The following is a 17,687-nucleotide window of genomic DNA, read 5'->3' on the forward strand; positions in this document are numbered from 1 at the left end:
TTTTTATTTTCTTTTTTTTTTCATCGTCTTCTTTACCGAAGACTGCAGCATAAATATATAGCTATTAAGGCGATGAAGAAAAAATTGCGTTAAATTTAAAAATCTGATAAATAAAATTTAATAAAATTTATTTTGTTAATTTTTTATTTTAAGATGATAAAACGTAAGATAGCAGAGCCTTTTTTTTATTTTCAAAAAAAATATCATAATTTATATTTATTTTTTTATGAAAAATTAAAAAAAATATTTTTATAACTCTGATATAAATTTATAATAAAATTATATGCGAAATAAGAAAAAATAAAAAGTTTTCCAATTTAAGTATATTTTAAGTATAGTGTATTAATTTAAATATATGAATAAGTAAAAATCTTAAAAATTCTATTTTATAATAATTGTGATAAAACCCCCATGCCTTACAATTTTTTTGTTTGATTATATTCAATGATCCTCAAATGATATATATTTATAATGTGAATATTTATAAATATATTTATATGTAAAAATTACAAAATGATAAGTTTCATCACAAAAAAAAAAAAAAAATTAAATATATATATATATAGATGCATATTATGTATATTTTTATAATTAAAGATAAATGTTTATATTTTAAAACTGAGAAATATTTTATGCCCATTTTACAAATGAGTATTTCCTTTTTGTATGTTATTTTAAAATATCTATTCTCAGTTATTATATATCATGAATGAAATGAAATTTTTTTAAAATGCTACAGCATTATATTAAATATGTACATATAAAAAATTCTATTATTATATATGCATAAAATTTTATTTAAACAAAAGAAATAATACTTTCCTTTTTAATGAATGTAAAAATTATGAAACAATTCTAATAACATATAGTAATATATTTCATATATATTGAGGGAATATTGTTATTCCTATTTTAATAATGTTTTTGTATGCATACTTAGAAAGAGATAATGTAAAAGGTTCAATATAACCATGATACTATTAAAAAAAAAAAAATTTCAATTCTTTTGATTCGTATTTTCATTGAACTTGAAGATATTTTTAAGCGATTTCTAATTCGTTATTAATAAATAAATATATATATATATTTATATATATGTGTATCAAAAAGGCAAAACAACCAAAAGTATATATATGATATATTTTATAATAATAATATAAGCCATACTTGTATTTTCATACAACCTTAATACTAATTCGTTATATTATATGTATAAATATATAAGTTTCAGATATAATTAATTTATATTAATTGATACTTTTTTTTTTTTTTTTTTTTTTTTGAGCAAATGTTAAAAGGCCTCAACATTTGTATACCTAATTTTATATTTCTTTTTTGTAAATATTATATTCTTTTATCTTTTATAACCACTTAATAAAAGAATAAATGAAAAAAAAAAAAAAGACAAAAAACATTGGGAAATCTTTAAAATTCAATTTCTTTTTATAAAACAATAAAATTATGTGTTATTTTCATAAAACTTTGATGTTATATAATTATACTTTTACGAAATAAGTATATTTTTTCCATACATAATATTCAGTGAAATATTAATAAAAAAATAAAATAAATAAATAAATAAATAAAGTTCTTTATCATGAATTTATAAAAAAAAAAAAATATATTTATTTTAAATATGGACATGATATATTCTTATAATATGTAAATTATTTTTCTATTTCTATTTCTTTATCTTTTTTGTGTGTGTTATAAATAATTTAATATTTTTCTTCAAAAAGTCCATCAGATATATAAACAAAACGTGGTGTCACTTCTTCTCCTTTATAATAAGAATAAATTATACCTGCTTCCATATCAAGTGATTCTCCCATATAAAATTCAAAATCGTCAAAATTTGTTAAAATATGTTTAATAAATGGTTGAGCTTTAGTTTTAAAAATTTCAACACGATCTGGTTTTTTTTCTTCTAAATATTTGGCAATCTTTTGCATATAATTTTTAATATAAGCACTATATTCTTTTTTACTAAAAGCAGTGGAAGTCAATTGAAAGGAATCAACAATATCAATAACATGTTCAACGTCTGCTCCCATTCCTTCTACAGCATCTTCACTATTATCAGCAATACCATAATCTTCATTTCCCTTTATTCTTTTATTTGATTTTACTTCAAAAGCTATTTCTCTAAATTCTGGTACTTCAAATGGATCTTGTTGAACATAAGAATCGGAACATACTTCATCATTTGTAAAAACGTCTTTATATACTTTCATTTTTAACAAAAATTAGGAGAATAATGTATTTTTTTATAATAATTATATTATTAAAATTTTTTATAAAAATATAAAATTTTTATTTAAAAACAAGACAATAATTATTAAATTTTTAAAAACAAAAATTCAAAAATATATATTTATTTTTTAAATGGATAAATAAATATATACAATATATATATATATATATATATATATATATATATATTTTTTTTATGCTAACAATATTATGTATAATAAAATATATGGAAATAATATTTTTTATTGTTATAAAAAAAAATTGAAACAATTAAAATTAGAAATTTTAAAAGAAAAAAGAAAAAATTGAAGAGATGGAAATAATAACAAAGATAAGAAAATGAAAAAAAAAAAAAAAAAAAAAAAAATTAAAATTAAAATTTATATTATATATACATATATATTATCACATACTAATTTTTTTTTATTTTTTTTTTTTAATATTTTAATGCTGCTTTTAACAACATATATATATAATATATATATCGTATATATGTATACATATAATATATATATGATATATATATAAATGTTTCATTAATTTTTATTTTGTGTTTATGTATTTCCCTATTTTTTTTTTTATTGTAAACTTAATAATCCATAAGGGATATAATAATAAATACTGTTGTGTTATAAAATAGTTCGTTTACATAAAAAAAAAAAAAAATATATTAACTAATAATAATATAAAAATTAATAATTTGGGGTATTTCTTTTTTTTTTTTTTTTTTTTTTTTTCCCTTTTTTTTTTGTTTTTAAAAAAGTAAGGCTGTATATAAGAACATAAAAAATATATACAATACTATATAAATAAATATATATATTTATATATATATTATATAATACATTTAAACATGAAATAACAAAAGTGTTATTATTATATATAAAACAAAATTACACATTGTTTATATAGTATTATATTTGTATTCATTTAGTACATAAAGAAAAAATATAAAAGGGGAAAAAAAAAAACATTGCAATAAATAAATATTGTGTATATTATTCTATTAAAATAATAGTTGTTTTAAAATGTAACTTTTTTTTTAAAGTACATTATTATATATATATATATATATATATATATATATAATTTAATATAATAAATTTTTTTTTTTTTTTTTTTTTTGCTGTTAGTATTTACCAAAATGAACAGAATTATCTATATGATTATCATAATACTGGCTTTATTAAATTGTAAAAGTTATTGTAAATCAAAATTAAAAAAAGGTAACAATGCAAATTGAATTATTATATATTATTATTTATTTATCTGTACAATATTATATACAATAATGTTGTAATTTTGTGGTAATTGTTAAAGAGGGAAAATACATACATATATAGGTTATATATATGTAATACCAATATGTATGTAATTTTTTTTTTTTTTTTTCCCTAACATTTGTTCATATAACCTAATAATAGGTAATAAAAAAGGAAAAAAGAATGTATCCTTAGGTGGAGAATTTTTAGGTGATATTACACCTATGCCTAATTCTGTTTATAATATGCATGTTGATTTAAATAAAAATTACGAATTAAATAATTTTGTTCGTAATGAAAATGAGCATATAAATAAAATATTATTTTTAATGTATAAAGAACATAATAATACGATGAAGGAACTTGAAGAAATTATGAATTCAAGACAAAACATAATTCAATACTTAATTAAAGAAATGGGAAAATTAAAAGATAATTAAAGTATTCTTTAAATTGAAGCAAAAGGATTATATTATATTATATACATATATATATATATATATATATATATATATATATATGTAATAATTAAATGTTTTTAATTTTTAATACAATTGTTTTTACTTTTTCTTTTTTTGTAATATTTCAAAGCTATATTTTTTGTTCAGAATTTTAATTTTTATAAAAATTAATTTTTCCATTGAATTAATTTGTCTCAATTCGCATTTGATATTTTCTTCTTTTTTTTTTTTAAATATATATATGAAATGTATTCCTTTTAATTAATTTATCAGCACGAAAATATATAATATATATTTTTCTACAGATAAATAAAAAAATACCCAATATCCAACACTTTATTATTTTTATTTATTTATTTATTTTCTTTTTTTTTTGTGAGCATATTTTATTTATTATGATTTAAAAAAAAAAAAAAAAAAAAAAAAAAAGGTATTATACAAATAAAATAATAAGATATATAATATACATACAAATGTGTTGAAATATTGGGTGGTATACACTATTATATACAAATACATTTTTAATTTCTATTTTGATTTTAAAGTAATTTGCTTTTTTCATTGAAAAAGATATAATATATATATAATGAATCAATATAATTTTCGTATTTCTTATAACTTTTTTTTTTTTTTTTTTTTTTTAATATTTATAAGGCAAAGAATAAAAAAATAAAAGTAATTACACCCTATGCGAGAACAACCAGTCCATGCAACATAATTGTTATATATTTAAAATTAAATTAATTTTAGCCACTTAATTTTTTTTTTTTTTTTTTTTAATTAAAACATATTGAAAATATTATTTATTAAAAATAAAATAAATATTAATGTTGCATAAAATAAATATAATAATTATTATAAAACAGAATTTTTTTGTTTTGTTTTGTATTTTAATTGTTATATTGTTTTATTTTGTTTGGTATTTGATAAGAGATTATTAATTATTATTAACATTTTTTAATTTTAAACACAAAAAATATAAAAGTAAAAAAAATAAAAAAATAAAAAAACATTATATACTTTGTATTCGTGTAAAAAAAGATTAATTATATAAATGTATTGTTAATTTGTTTTAAAGTTATTAATATATATAATATATTATATTATACATATACACCCCATATATAATATGTTTTTAATAAACTTTTAAATATATTAAGATATAAAACATTCTATTAATATAAAATACATAAGAATAATCTGATAAAAATGGTTTTAAATTATGTATATATAGCGTTAGCAGGTGTATTGCACACTTTAAACAAAAGTTATTTAGACATTAAAGACATAGGTGTAACCTATTTAACGTATTTTGTTTTTTTAATTTCATGTTATTTATTAAAGAATTATTTTTCATGGAAGTTTCTTAATTTTATAAGAATTGTGAAAAGCTCCATAGTTCTAATAATATGTTTAATAAGCTTAAAATATTTAGATTTGAACCTGACCTTAAGTATTAACTTTTTTTACTTATACAACATTTTACAGCTAAGTAACTTTTTAGAAGTAATTACATCAGGAGATAAAAAAAGAAATAACAAATCAACAAATGTAGAGGAAAGAGTAATTAATAAATACGAGTTAAGAAATGAAAATGAAGAAAAAAATTATGAATTAATTGGAGATACATCAAAACATTTAGAAAAAATTGCAAAAAAAATATTAAATAATAAAAAAAAATTAGAAGAAAATGAATGTATATTAAAAGAAAAACAAATTATTGATGAAATAGAAAGAAAAGAAAAAGAAGAAGAAGAAATTATGAAAATGAAAAATAATCTTAATGCTAAAAAAAATAATGATAAAAAGGACAAAATAAATATATACGGTATTTATGTTTTCTTTTTACAAACCTTTTATATATTTTTTTTTTATTTTTTTTGGAATTATATTCAGAATTTGATTATTATAAAAATATTCTTAACTTTACAATTAGCTAAATGTCTCATTTCTTTTGTTAGTAATTTCTGGATAAATAATATAAATATAAATTTATTAAAAAGAATGATACATGTATTAGATATGGTATATATGTTTTCAATAAGTTTATTTTTTACAAATATTCTGTACAATACATCAGACAATACACATGTATTACGTAACTTTGCAGTATATTCTATTGTATTTCATGTATATTATGCATATGTCCTATTTGTTAATTATATATACACATATCATAAGCAATTTAGATCATCTCTGTTCTCTTTTATTTTGTTCTTCCACGTATTTGGAATAATTGGAATGATAAAATTGTATTATCACGAGTATGGAAAGTCATTATTAATTCAGGTAACCTCATATAAATGCTATATAAAATAAATGAACAATATAAGTAAAATATATATATATATATATAATAGTGTACATATACACCTATACATAATTTATATACATGTATTTCTTTATATATATATATATATTTTTTTTTTTTTTTAGTGCATACTATTTTACCTGATAAACGGTTTCGGAATAACTTTTGGAGCTCATCGCTTATGGTCACATAGAGCATTTAAAGCTGGTCACATTGTTCAGGTTCTATTTTTAATTTTGAATAGTTTTGCAAATCAAGGGAGTGTAATAGTTTGGGCCATAAATCATCGTTTACACCATAAATATAGTGATACAAAATATGATCCTCATAATATAAGATATGGCTTCTTTTATAGTCACGTTGGATGGCTTTTATATCAGAAAACGAAATATGTAAAAGAAAAAGAGAAAGAAATTTATGTAGATGATTTATTACAAAATCCTTATCTTCTTTTACAACACAAATTAGATCCATATTTTAATTTTTTCTTTTGTTTTATTATACCTGGTATATATTCATATTTTATGTATAATAACTTTTGGGATGGATTTTTTATATTAGGAGCTCTTCGTTGGATTATTACTTTACATGCTACATGGTCTATTAATAGTGCATCACATTCTTTTGGACATAGACCCTATAATATTGATATAAAACCAACCAATAATATTTTTACATCTATAGTAGCACTTGGAGAAGGATGTCATAATTATCATCATGTGTTCCCTTACTGTTATGCTATGAATGAAAATTTTTATATTCTTAGTATAAACCCTACGAAATATCTGATAAATTTTTTCTATTATTTAGGTTTAGTATGGGATTTAAAATGTGCAAAGAATATTTGTAAAGAAGTACGATTAAGAGAAACATTAAAATTAGAAAAGAGAAATAAAGCATTAAGTGAAAACATTAAAAATGAAATAATGAAAAAAGAAGATACAAGTTATGTTATAGAGTTAATGAATTCTTTTAAAGCATTGTGTAATGATTATTTAAATATTTCAACCTTTATGTATATTTTATACTTCTTAAGAGATATTGTAATTATGATTACTATATTTTTAATTCACATATGTTACTGTTATAATAAATATGGAAATGGTACTATGTTTTCTACGATATCACAAAAATTTAATATAGAAAATAATAAATATTTATCAATATCACTTTCCTTTTTCTTTCATATTATTTTATATACACTACCCATGGGAACTATGTTTGCAAGTTTATATGCATTAGTTTATGAATGTAAAAGAGAGCTACTTTTTAAAAAACCACTATTTAATCATTTCTTTGGTAGTATTATTTCATCATTTATTTTGTTACCATATACTTCAGATAAAAATAGAAAATCAGTATTAACAGCCTTGAATGAAGATTTCGTTAAAATTTTAAAGGGACCAATATATTTTGACATATATACTTTAATATTCTCCTTTTTTTTAGTATTCTATATAATGACATATTATATATTTGGGTACTTTTATTTCTGCACATTTTTTTTAGGACCATATATTGTTTTTAATGCATGGTTATTAATTTATATATATTTATTAAAAAATCCTCCATTTTTACAAATGGATATTAATACTAAAGAAGTGGATATTGGTGTTTTAAATTATGTTGCTTTCCAATCCTTACTTCAATGGAAAAAGAATAATTCAATTTATCAAAGTAAAAAGTGGTTATATAAAATGGTTTTTTCATTTATTAATTTCATACACCATCACTTATGTTATACTCATGTTGTTGAGTTCATTAATGCCAGTATACCAAGTTACAGAACTAAAGAAATATATAAACATTTCGATAAAACATTAGATCAGTATAATTTCCTACGCAATGACAAATTTATGGACGTACTCAAGGAGTTCTTATGAACGAAAAGGTTACTACATATATATATGTATATATATATATATATATATATATATATATATATATGTATGTATGTATGTATGTATATATATATATATTTATGTATTTATAAGAAATCAAAAAAAAATATATGACAATAATATATATTGTACTGTGTTTATATTATATGCTACAAGCATTTTATTATTTTACTTTTTCTTACATATATGTATACATATTATTTGTTGACTTTCTTTCTTTTTTTTGATAAGTATATAATTTTTTATATAAATTATAATACATATTGGAAAAAGAAATTATAATTTTAAATATAAAATTGTTTCCATATTTATTAAAAAAAAAAAAAAAAAAAAAAAAAAAAAAAAAAAAAAACTTTTCTCTTTTTAAAACATCAATCAAATTATTTTCACAAGAAATTTATTTTATTCTTTTTCTTTATTATTTTCCCCTTCTATAAATAATTACATACAACCGTAGATATAAAATCTTTAAAATTAAAAAAGGATTGGTTTATTAAGAACTCATTATTATATACCTTAACTTTAGATGTTTCTTTTTTAGGTTTATATTTATCAAGATCTTGAGGTAATATAATTTCTTTGGAAATTAATTTATCATAATTAAAATGAGCATAATATATATTATCTCCTTCATATAGAATAGCATAACCATGTTTCATTCCTCGAAACCAATATCCCTCATATCTATTTATATGATCATAAACATATATACCATATCCATGTTTCATTCCTAAACAAAATTTTCCATTATAATTTTCTTTTTTTTTATTATATATACTTAATCCTTTTCTATGAGGAACAATGAATAACTTTTTTTGTTGTAGGTATTCTACAATATTTTTATTTTTGTTCAGTTTCTTTTCAGTATTGTTTATTAACCAATTTTGATCTAATATATCAAAAATATTTTTCAATACTTTTTTCTTCTTATTATTTATAAATGTTTGAAGTTTTTCTTTTAAAAATGTCTTTTGTTCATTTTCTGCATTTTCGCTATCATCACTGTCTTTATAGGTTCCATTAAATTCAATGGAAGTTTGATTTTCTTCTAAAAATATGATGGGCAAACTATCTTTTTTTTTAAACGATGAATAATCTTCAGGATTATCTATACCATTCAAAATAGAAGAATTCCTTATTTCATAATTATCATCATTTTGATAGTCATTAATTTTTTGATGACCACTAATACTTTGAGGGTTACTTGTAATACTCTTGTTATTTCCATTTTGATCGTTAATGGTATGGCTGACATTGTTTATATCTTCAGCAGGATATGGAACATTCAAATAATATTTTCTTTGTTCTTCCGTTATCATATCAGTTGTCACATGTTCTAATTTTTTATTATCATTAGTAGTATGATTCATAAAATTAAATATGGTTTCTATTAATTGGTTAACATTATTTAATTTTTTCTCTATTATATTAACCACTGTATCATCAGCAATAAATTTGTATTTATTATTTCTTTTAGAATTTGGGAGAATATAAATTTTCCCAATATATTTATCTTTGTTTGGAAAAACGATATGAAAACTTTTTCTCATTACAGGTTCATCATTTTCCCATTTTCCTTCAATTGAAAAAATATTATTAGAAGCATCATTACATTTTAATGTTAAGAAACCATTACCACATTTTTTTCCTTCAATAAAATATCCTTCAAATATTGCTGAATCATCATATGATAAAAATCCATATCCATGTGGTAAGAAATTTTTTATTTCTCCAGTATATACAGAACCATTATTATATAATATTTTTCCTTGACCAATTAAATTATTATTTTTAAAAATTCCTATATAAGTGTTTTTATTATATATAAGTTTTCCATTACCATTAAAATAACCATTCAAAAATTCTCCTTCATATTGATTTAATAAATTGTCAACAAATATACCATTTTCAGTAAATAAATTATTTTTAAATTTTCCAAAATATTTAAAATTTTTATGATATAAATGACCTGAACCATTTATTTGATCATTATGCCATTCTCCTTGAAATGTAATATCATATATATTACTTACAAATTTCCCTAATCCTTCTTTACAATTTTTTAAAAAACAATATGTACCTTCATATACATATCCTTTTAAAGATATTATTAAAACTTCTTTTAAATTATTATTATTATTATTATCGATTGTTTCATTATAATATTCTCCTTTTTCAATTATTAATAAATCATTTATAAATGTATACTTTTCTAAATTTCTTTTATCAAATAAAATATTATTTTCTTCAGCTATTTTTAAAAATTTATTTATTTTGTGGTCCTTTTCAATAAAAGAATGAAAGTTTGTAGTTTCTTCCCACATTTCAATAAATAAATTATTATAATTTTCTTCATACACATTTTTTTTTTCTTTCATCCCTTCTTCAAAATATTCTTTACTTAATGTAAATAGTTCGTTAAAATAAATATGAAAATGATTTCTTATATCGATAACATATTTTTCTAATTCATCATTTCTTTTTAACCCTTTCATTTTGTCTGTTGTATTATAATTACTTTCTGATCTTTCTATATCTTTCATAAAATTTACTTGTTCACTATATTCTTCTTTTAAATTTATAATGTATATATCATCTTCATCATCAATAAGTTCAAAATTTTCATAATTGCATTCATTTGATGGAAATGAGTCATTCAAATGGAAATTATCTCTATAGAATTTATTATTATTATTAATATTATTAATGTTAATATTATTTCCATTCGATATGTCCTCATTCATATATAATTCACTGTTTTCATTCATAGTACCACATGTGGTACCATTTAGTACCTTTTCTTCTTTCATTTTTTCCATTTGATTTTCTCCTTTTATTTCATTTGGGATATAACCCAAATTGCTAAAGGATTTATCTTCATTGTTTTTATAGTCATCCATATTAATAGTTTTCATATCACACAAACTTTTAGTATGTATAATATCAGCACCATCATTATTATTATTATTATCATCCTCATCATTACTATTACTATTATTATTATTATTATTAATATTATTCATATTAGAGTTATTTATGGTTAATGAAATATTATTATTTTGGTTACAAAACAACTTTTCATTTATCCTATTAAAATTCGATATAATATTATTTGTATTTGAATAATTTATATTTTGTAAATTTATTAAAGTTTCATTTGGTTTTATGTTTTCAAATATTAATGAAGAGAAATTAAAGAAAGATTTAAATATAGAATGTATTTTATTTATATGATTATTTTCAAATTTTGTTAATTTCAATACATTCATAAGATTATCATTGTTTATAACTAAGCTATCTTTATCAACGTCATATAAAAGATCTGCATTATTCTGAACATCTTTATATACATCACTATCAATAGTAGTAGATATAAAATAATTTTTTGAACATGTATAATTATTAAATAATTTGAGATTATCTATATGTAATAATAATACATATGTTTCATGAAATAAAATTAATGGTAATTTTAATTTTATCCATTCTTCAAATTTATCTTCATAATTTTTTATATTAAATCCCAAATTTATAATATCAGGAATAAAAGACAAAAATAATAAAACATATTTACAACCCATTTCTTTTTTTGAACATGAAATAACAATTTTTTTTTCTAATAATAATGCTTTTAAAAATATTAACATATTCTCTAATTTCATATTTTTTAATTGTTCCATATTATTCGATAAATTCAAATAATAATCATCAAATGTTATTTTTTCAAATATATTATTATCTTCACTGAAAGAATCAACAAAATTTTTTAATTTTTTAAATTCTTTATCTATTAAAAATGATTCCATAACAGTAAGAAATTTACATGATATAAAATTATAATATGGAATTTGACTTATTATCATAATTTCTTTATATATATTTTCTTCTAAATAATCTATTACAATGGAATAATATCTATTACCACTATTACCATATAGAATATTATATTCATTATTACTAGTAGATTCAATATTTAAATTATATAATACATTAGTAGTTGTATTCATTTCTTTTAATAAAAATATCCTTTCTATAAGAAAGTTTTCTATATCTTCTTTCCATTCTCCTTTATATCTATACCAAACATTAAATGGTGTAACAACTTTAGTTTCATTTTCTATTTGTAATATAATATTTTTTTCATTTATATCTATGTGTGGATAAATATATTCAATATTTACATTTTCTTTTTTTGATAAAATGAAAATGCAACAGATATATGGACCACATATACTTGTATCAAATAATGTCTTGATCTTTTTATCTTGTAATCTTTTATATATATTTATTTCATTAACTGATTTCTTATTATCACATTCTCTATATATTTCCTTGTTTAATGATTCATTATTTTTCACAAAATAAGAGGATATATCATCTGCATTAAATTTTATATTTTCAACATCTTCATCAAATTTTTCTTCAATTTCGCTCCCAATTTTGTATAACCTATTACTTATGTCTTGGTTTTTCTCATTATCTCTAGAGTTGTTAAAAAGATAAAATATATATATATATATATATATATATATGTATAGGTACATATAATACATGAATAGCAAATACACAAAAAATACATACATATATATATATTTACATTCTTTCGTATACATATATATTACCTTTTACTTTTTGAAGAAAACAGTTGAAAGCTATCTTTGATTTTCTTCATAAATTCTTTAAAACTTTAAAAAAAAACGAAAAAAAAAAAAAAAAAAGAAAATTACTTTTTAATATTTAATATTCATTTCTAAACCTATATACAATTACTGAAAAATAAACATGAAATATATTACACAAAAAAAAAAAAAAAAAAAAAAATAATAAAAAAAAAAAATATATATAAGAATTATGAAATATATTTATATAATATTTGAGAATCAAAAAAACTTTTAAAATCATTTAAAATTAAACAAAATATAAAACAAGGGCTTGTTTTGTTTGCTTTTCATATTATTTAAGGAAATTGAAACCACGAAATAGAGAAACAGTTTATATTTAATTACATTTTTTTTTTAAAGATAACAATTTGTTACATTACATTTTCCACAGAAAAAATTAAAAAAAAATAAAATAAATAAAATAAAATAAAAACAATGAATATTTGTGCATTAATGAAAATGAAAAGAAATTTTTTTTTTTTTTTTTTAATAAATTGTAACTTTATTTATTTTAATAAATAAATATTTTAATGACATAATATATTATTATATCAAGTAGTATATATACATATATATTTTTAAACGTTTAATTATAAATCTATATATTTCAAGCTGAAACACATATATATATTCATTTCATGGAAATTTTTTCTTCATATATAAAATATAATACCTTTTTAGGTACTATAATAAGTTATCATAATGTTAAATATAGAAACAAAATATATATATAAAAAAAAGAAAAACATGACAATTGAAATTTGGGAAAATATTAAAAAAAAAGAAATCATAGGCTAATTTTTCAGACAATATACGAATGAGGAAAATTAATCTTATAGAAATAATACTTATTGAGAAAACCATTACAGTTGAAATCATAATTATAACATAAAGTAAAAAGGTTATAAATAAATTTGATCATAATTAAAATATATATATATATATATATATATATATATATTGTTGTTTTTTATTTTTTATTTTTTATTTTTAATTATTTTTTTAAATTGTTTATAATATTTTTATAAAACTGAAAATAAGAAAAATACATAGATATATAAATATATATTTTTAGACATAAATTTTTTTGTAATATTTATCTATAAATATATTGATTCAAAATAATCATATATATTCTTTTTTTCCTTAATACCATTCAAAAAAAAAAAAAAAAAAAAAAATTGATGTTTATAATTCTCTTCTTTTATATCACTTATTCTTATAAAAATATAGAAAATTTACTATATGAAGAGGAAAGTATTTCTTCTGAGCACACTATAGTCATAAAAAGAAAAAAAGATCAGTTTGGCTATTTCAGTGTATACATATGTACATATATATATATAATTACAATTTTTGGGTGAAAAAAAAAAATTTATGGATGAATTAAAAAATTCCATAAGAATAAGAAAAACAGTTTCTAATAAGGAACGTTATAGACAAATAAATAAAAAATAAGGAAAAATATTTTATAAAATATTTTTAAGTTCATATATATATATATATATATATATATATATTTTGTACATATTGAAAATGTAAAATGAAATATTAAAAGAGAGAGAAATGCTATAAAATATGTGACTATATATTTATGTGTATATATGAAAAAAGAGACATGCATGCAATACATTTTGATTCAATTGTTGTAAAAATTGTTATGAGAGCAGCACACAAGCTACATCATATATATACATATATACATATTTTACATTTTTTCTTTTTCTTTTTATATATTTAATGATATATATATATATATATATATATATATATATGTGTATATATATTTGTCTTTCTCCTTTAAAAAAATATTTTTTAAATAAATGTGACTTTCAAATAATTGTCGATTGATATATTAATTATTTTTTCACAATCTCCCCCACATCAAATGTTAATGTCATATAAGTGTTGTGTAATAAAATATTTTCCTATGGTTCATTATAAAAGCTGTCTTTAATTATAAAATTTATTATTCTTTGTTATTATTTTTATTGTTCACTTTTTTGGTGATTATCTATATATAAAGAAAAAAAAATATATACATATTATATATATGTATTTAATTGTATTTATGTGTAATTATATTTTTTTTTTTTTTTTTCTCGTAAAGCAAATTCCACAATTTTACCAATAAAGAGGTTATAAGGAAAAATAATAAATAAATAAATAAATATATATATATATATATTTGTGAAATTATTATTTTGAAATACTTTAAAAAAATAATAATATATTAAAAAAAATATGATTAAATTTTTTTTTTTTTTTCCCCCACATTTTAACAGATAAAGGAATGCGATTTACACAAAAACTAGCAGAAATTATTTCCCTTTTTTAACCGTTTATTTATAATTCCTTTGTTATATATATATATGTATGCATATGTAATTTTCCTTTTCAAATATTTTATAAGATATAAATATGATTAATATTGGATATTTATTTTTATTTTTATCTTTTTTGTTATTGGAAAAGACATTTTATGGTAACGATACCTTTATAGGATTTGAAGATTTTTATGTTAGAAGAAAAAATAAAATATGGAGTTGTAATTTAAATCGTGAAAAAAGCTATTTTCATAACAAAACTATAAATACTTCATACAAAAATAGAGTTTTAAAAGAAAGCATATTATTAAATTTAGATTTAGATGTAAAGAAATATAAGGATGATATCATAACCAAAAAGAAAACACCTGAAAATATTTATAAAGATAAAAATGAAAATAATTATGAAATGAAATATGATGAAGGTATTTCTAATATTATAGAGGAAGAAAAAAAAGATGAAAAAGAAGTGACTGAAAATCAAGAAAAAGACGAGAAAAAAGAAAAAGAATACAACAGTGATATAAATAAACCAGTTAGTTTATCACATCTTAAACAATATAAAAATATTTATGTTAATAATAATAAAAAAATAAATAAACAAAAAAGTATAAAAAAACATTTACATCCATATAATTTCGAAAATAAAAGTAATAAGTATCTTACCTTTTTACTGTTAGATATTAGGAAGGAATCTTCTACCTTTATGGTACCTATGAAATTTTATATAAGTCAAGCAATATCAAATATATCAGATGAGGAATATAATAAATTAATGGAAGATAATAGTGTAGATGTATATTTAAATAATGCCTTAGTTGAATACAAATATGAAAATTTCGAAATAAAAGAAGGAGAAGCAGAAGTAGAAGGAGAAGTAGAAGGTGTAGAAGGAAAAGAAAATAACATGAATGAGGAAGAAAAATATAATAATGATAATGATGAAAAATATAATAAAGAAAATAAAGATAAGGAAAATGAAATAAATTCAAACGGACACCATGAAAACAATGAACATCAAGAAAATGATAGCGGTGATAGTGTAATTATGAAATATACAATTATTATTTCAGGAATAGTTCTCTTATTTGCTATCAGTTTTATTATTTATTATTTTGATATTATACAAAAGATAAAAAGGAAGTTAAATAAACAAAGAAAATCTAATGCAACCATGGCAATAGGTAGAGACAAAATTCAAGAGGAATTTATGTGAACAGCATTATTTCTTATTATATATTTTGATATATTTAAAATTCTTATAAGATAAATAATACAACAAAGTATAATATAATTATAAAATATAATATATTAAATAAATATTTATATACACTTGAATCTAATGTTCTTTTATAAAAAATATATGTCATACAATTTTATTCCTTAATATTATTTTTATTTTTTTAAACTATTTTTTTTCAAAATTTTAATTTATACTCATTGTTATTAATATTATTATTATTTTTTTAAAACACATATATATATAACTTAAAAATTAATTCATATATAAATATTTTTATTTTAAAAAAAAGGAAAATATTCGGGGAATTGTTTCTTAAAAGGTGGATAATCTATATGAAATTATATTATATTGTTTATTTTTTTTATAAGATGTAAACACACAGAATTATATGATTATAATATATATATATAATAATTTTATATAATGAAACAATCATTTATATATTTTATATACAATTAAAAAGAAATAATTTTATTTATAAATTTAAATAAATCTCATGAAAAAAAAAAAAAGTTGTATTATATATAATATATATATATTTATTTATTTTTTTTTGAAGTATAAAATTATGTTTATACTACACACATTTTGTTCATAAAAAAATGTTTAATAATTTTTCTTAAATAGTTGAGGAAATGCTATAAATGATAGTATAAAAATACACAAATGTTTTAAAATATAATATCAGTTATTTCATTTATTAGTATAATATAAAAGATATACAAAAATATGGTATCTTCTTATGTTTATTTTATAAATATATAAGAAAAAAAAAAAAAAAAAATTGGAACAATTTGGAATTTAAGGGGTTTTCCTTTTCCTCTGCATTAAACTATAGTACATCATGAAAATTAAATGAAATAATAATAATATATATATATATATATATATATATATAATAAATGTGAAAAGTTACTTCGAATCTATATATAGTATGTTATTTATATTTTATAATAATTTATATTATATTTATTATTGTATATTAAAATATATATATATAATATATATATTTTTAAAAATATTATCAAATTTAATATAAAACTTGTTTATGTAATAATGCTTTTATAATATATTTATCAATCTATAAAGTTGTATATATAATGAACAACAATATGAAGGTTTTTTTTTTTTTTTCTTTTTTTTATAACTGTAACAATAAAAATATATAGCATAAAATTTAACAAAAGAGGATATATTAAATATAAATTATTATATATAATTCAGTCTTCTTAAAAGTGAAATGTTATTATATTTATTAATATAATATT

General features: G+C 18.1%; 5 protein-coding genes and 1 non-coding gene across 6 annotated transcripts; 4 read left to right on the forward strand and 2 right to left on the reverse strand.

The window, feature by feature from the left end:
- Window positions 1-27: 27 nt before the first annotated feature.
- On the forward strand, window positions 28-183 carry PADL01_0509800. The gene has a single exon (XR_003699326.1). It is a non-coding gene; the product is annotated as a small nucleolar RNA snoR04 (non-coding RNA).
- A 1,535-nt stretch (window positions 184-1,718) lies between these two features.
- PADL01_0509900 (histamine-releasing factor) lies at window positions 1,719-2,234 on the reverse strand (the record flags this gene model as incomplete). Its single annotated transcript, XM_028685457.1, has 1 exon — window positions 1,719-2,234. One exon carries the CDS (start codon window positions 2,232-2,234, stop codon window positions 1,719-1,721), a length of 516 nt encoding a protein of 171 aa, XP_028536954.1.
- Window positions 2,235-3,397: 1,163 nt separating this feature from the next.
- Window positions 3,398-3,955, forward strand: PADL01_0510000 (conserved Plasmodium protein, unknown function; the record flags this gene model as incomplete). Its single annotated transcript, XM_028685459.1, has 2 exons — window positions 3,398-3,479; window positions 3,678-3,955. The coding sequence occupies 2 exons, from the start codon at window positions 3,398-3,400 to the stop codon at window positions 3,953-3,955; spliced, it is 360 nt and encodes a 119-aa protein (XP_028536955.1).
- Window positions 3,956-5,185: 1,230 nt separating this feature from the next.
- Window positions 5,186-8,170, forward strand: PADL01_0510100 (stearoyl-CoA desaturase; the record flags this gene model as incomplete). Its single annotated transcript, XM_028685460.1, has 2 exons — window positions 5,186-6,265; window positions 6,413-8,170. 2 exons carry the CDS (start codon window positions 5,186-5,188, stop codon window positions 8,168-8,170), a joined length of 2,838 nt encoding a protein of 945 aa, XP_028536956.1.
- A 449-nt stretch (window positions 8,171-8,619) lies between these two features.
- PADL01_0510200 (MORN repeat protein, putative) lies at window positions 8,620-12,860 on the reverse strand (the record flags this gene model as incomplete). The annotated part of the gene is made up of 2 exons (XM_028685461.1): window positions 8,620-12,670; window positions 12,811-12,860. The coding sequence occupies 2 exons, from the start codon at window positions 12,858-12,860 to the stop codon at window positions 8,620-8,622; spliced, it is 4,101 nt and encodes a 1,366-aa protein (XP_028536957.1).
- Window positions 12,861-15,270: 2,410 nt separating this feature from the next.
- On the forward strand, window positions 15,271-16,392 carry PADL01_0510300 (conserved Plasmodium protein, unknown function; the record flags this gene model as incomplete). The annotated part of the gene is made up of 1 exon (XM_028685462.1): window positions 15,271-16,392. The coding sequence occupies one exon, from the start codon at window positions 15,271-15,273 to the stop codon at window positions 16,390-16,392; it is 1,122 nt and encodes a 373-aa protein (XP_028536958.1).
- Between the last annotated feature and the right edge of the window lie 1,295 nt (window positions 16,393-17,687).

Source organism: Plasmodium sp. gorilla clade G2 (assembly GCF_900097015.1).
Source record: "Plasmodium sp. gorilla clade G2 genome assembly, chromosome: 5".
Classification (NCBI taxonomy): domain Eukaryota; phylum Apicomplexa; class Aconoidasida; order Haemosporida; family Plasmodiidae; genus Plasmodium; species Plasmodium adleri (nom. inval.).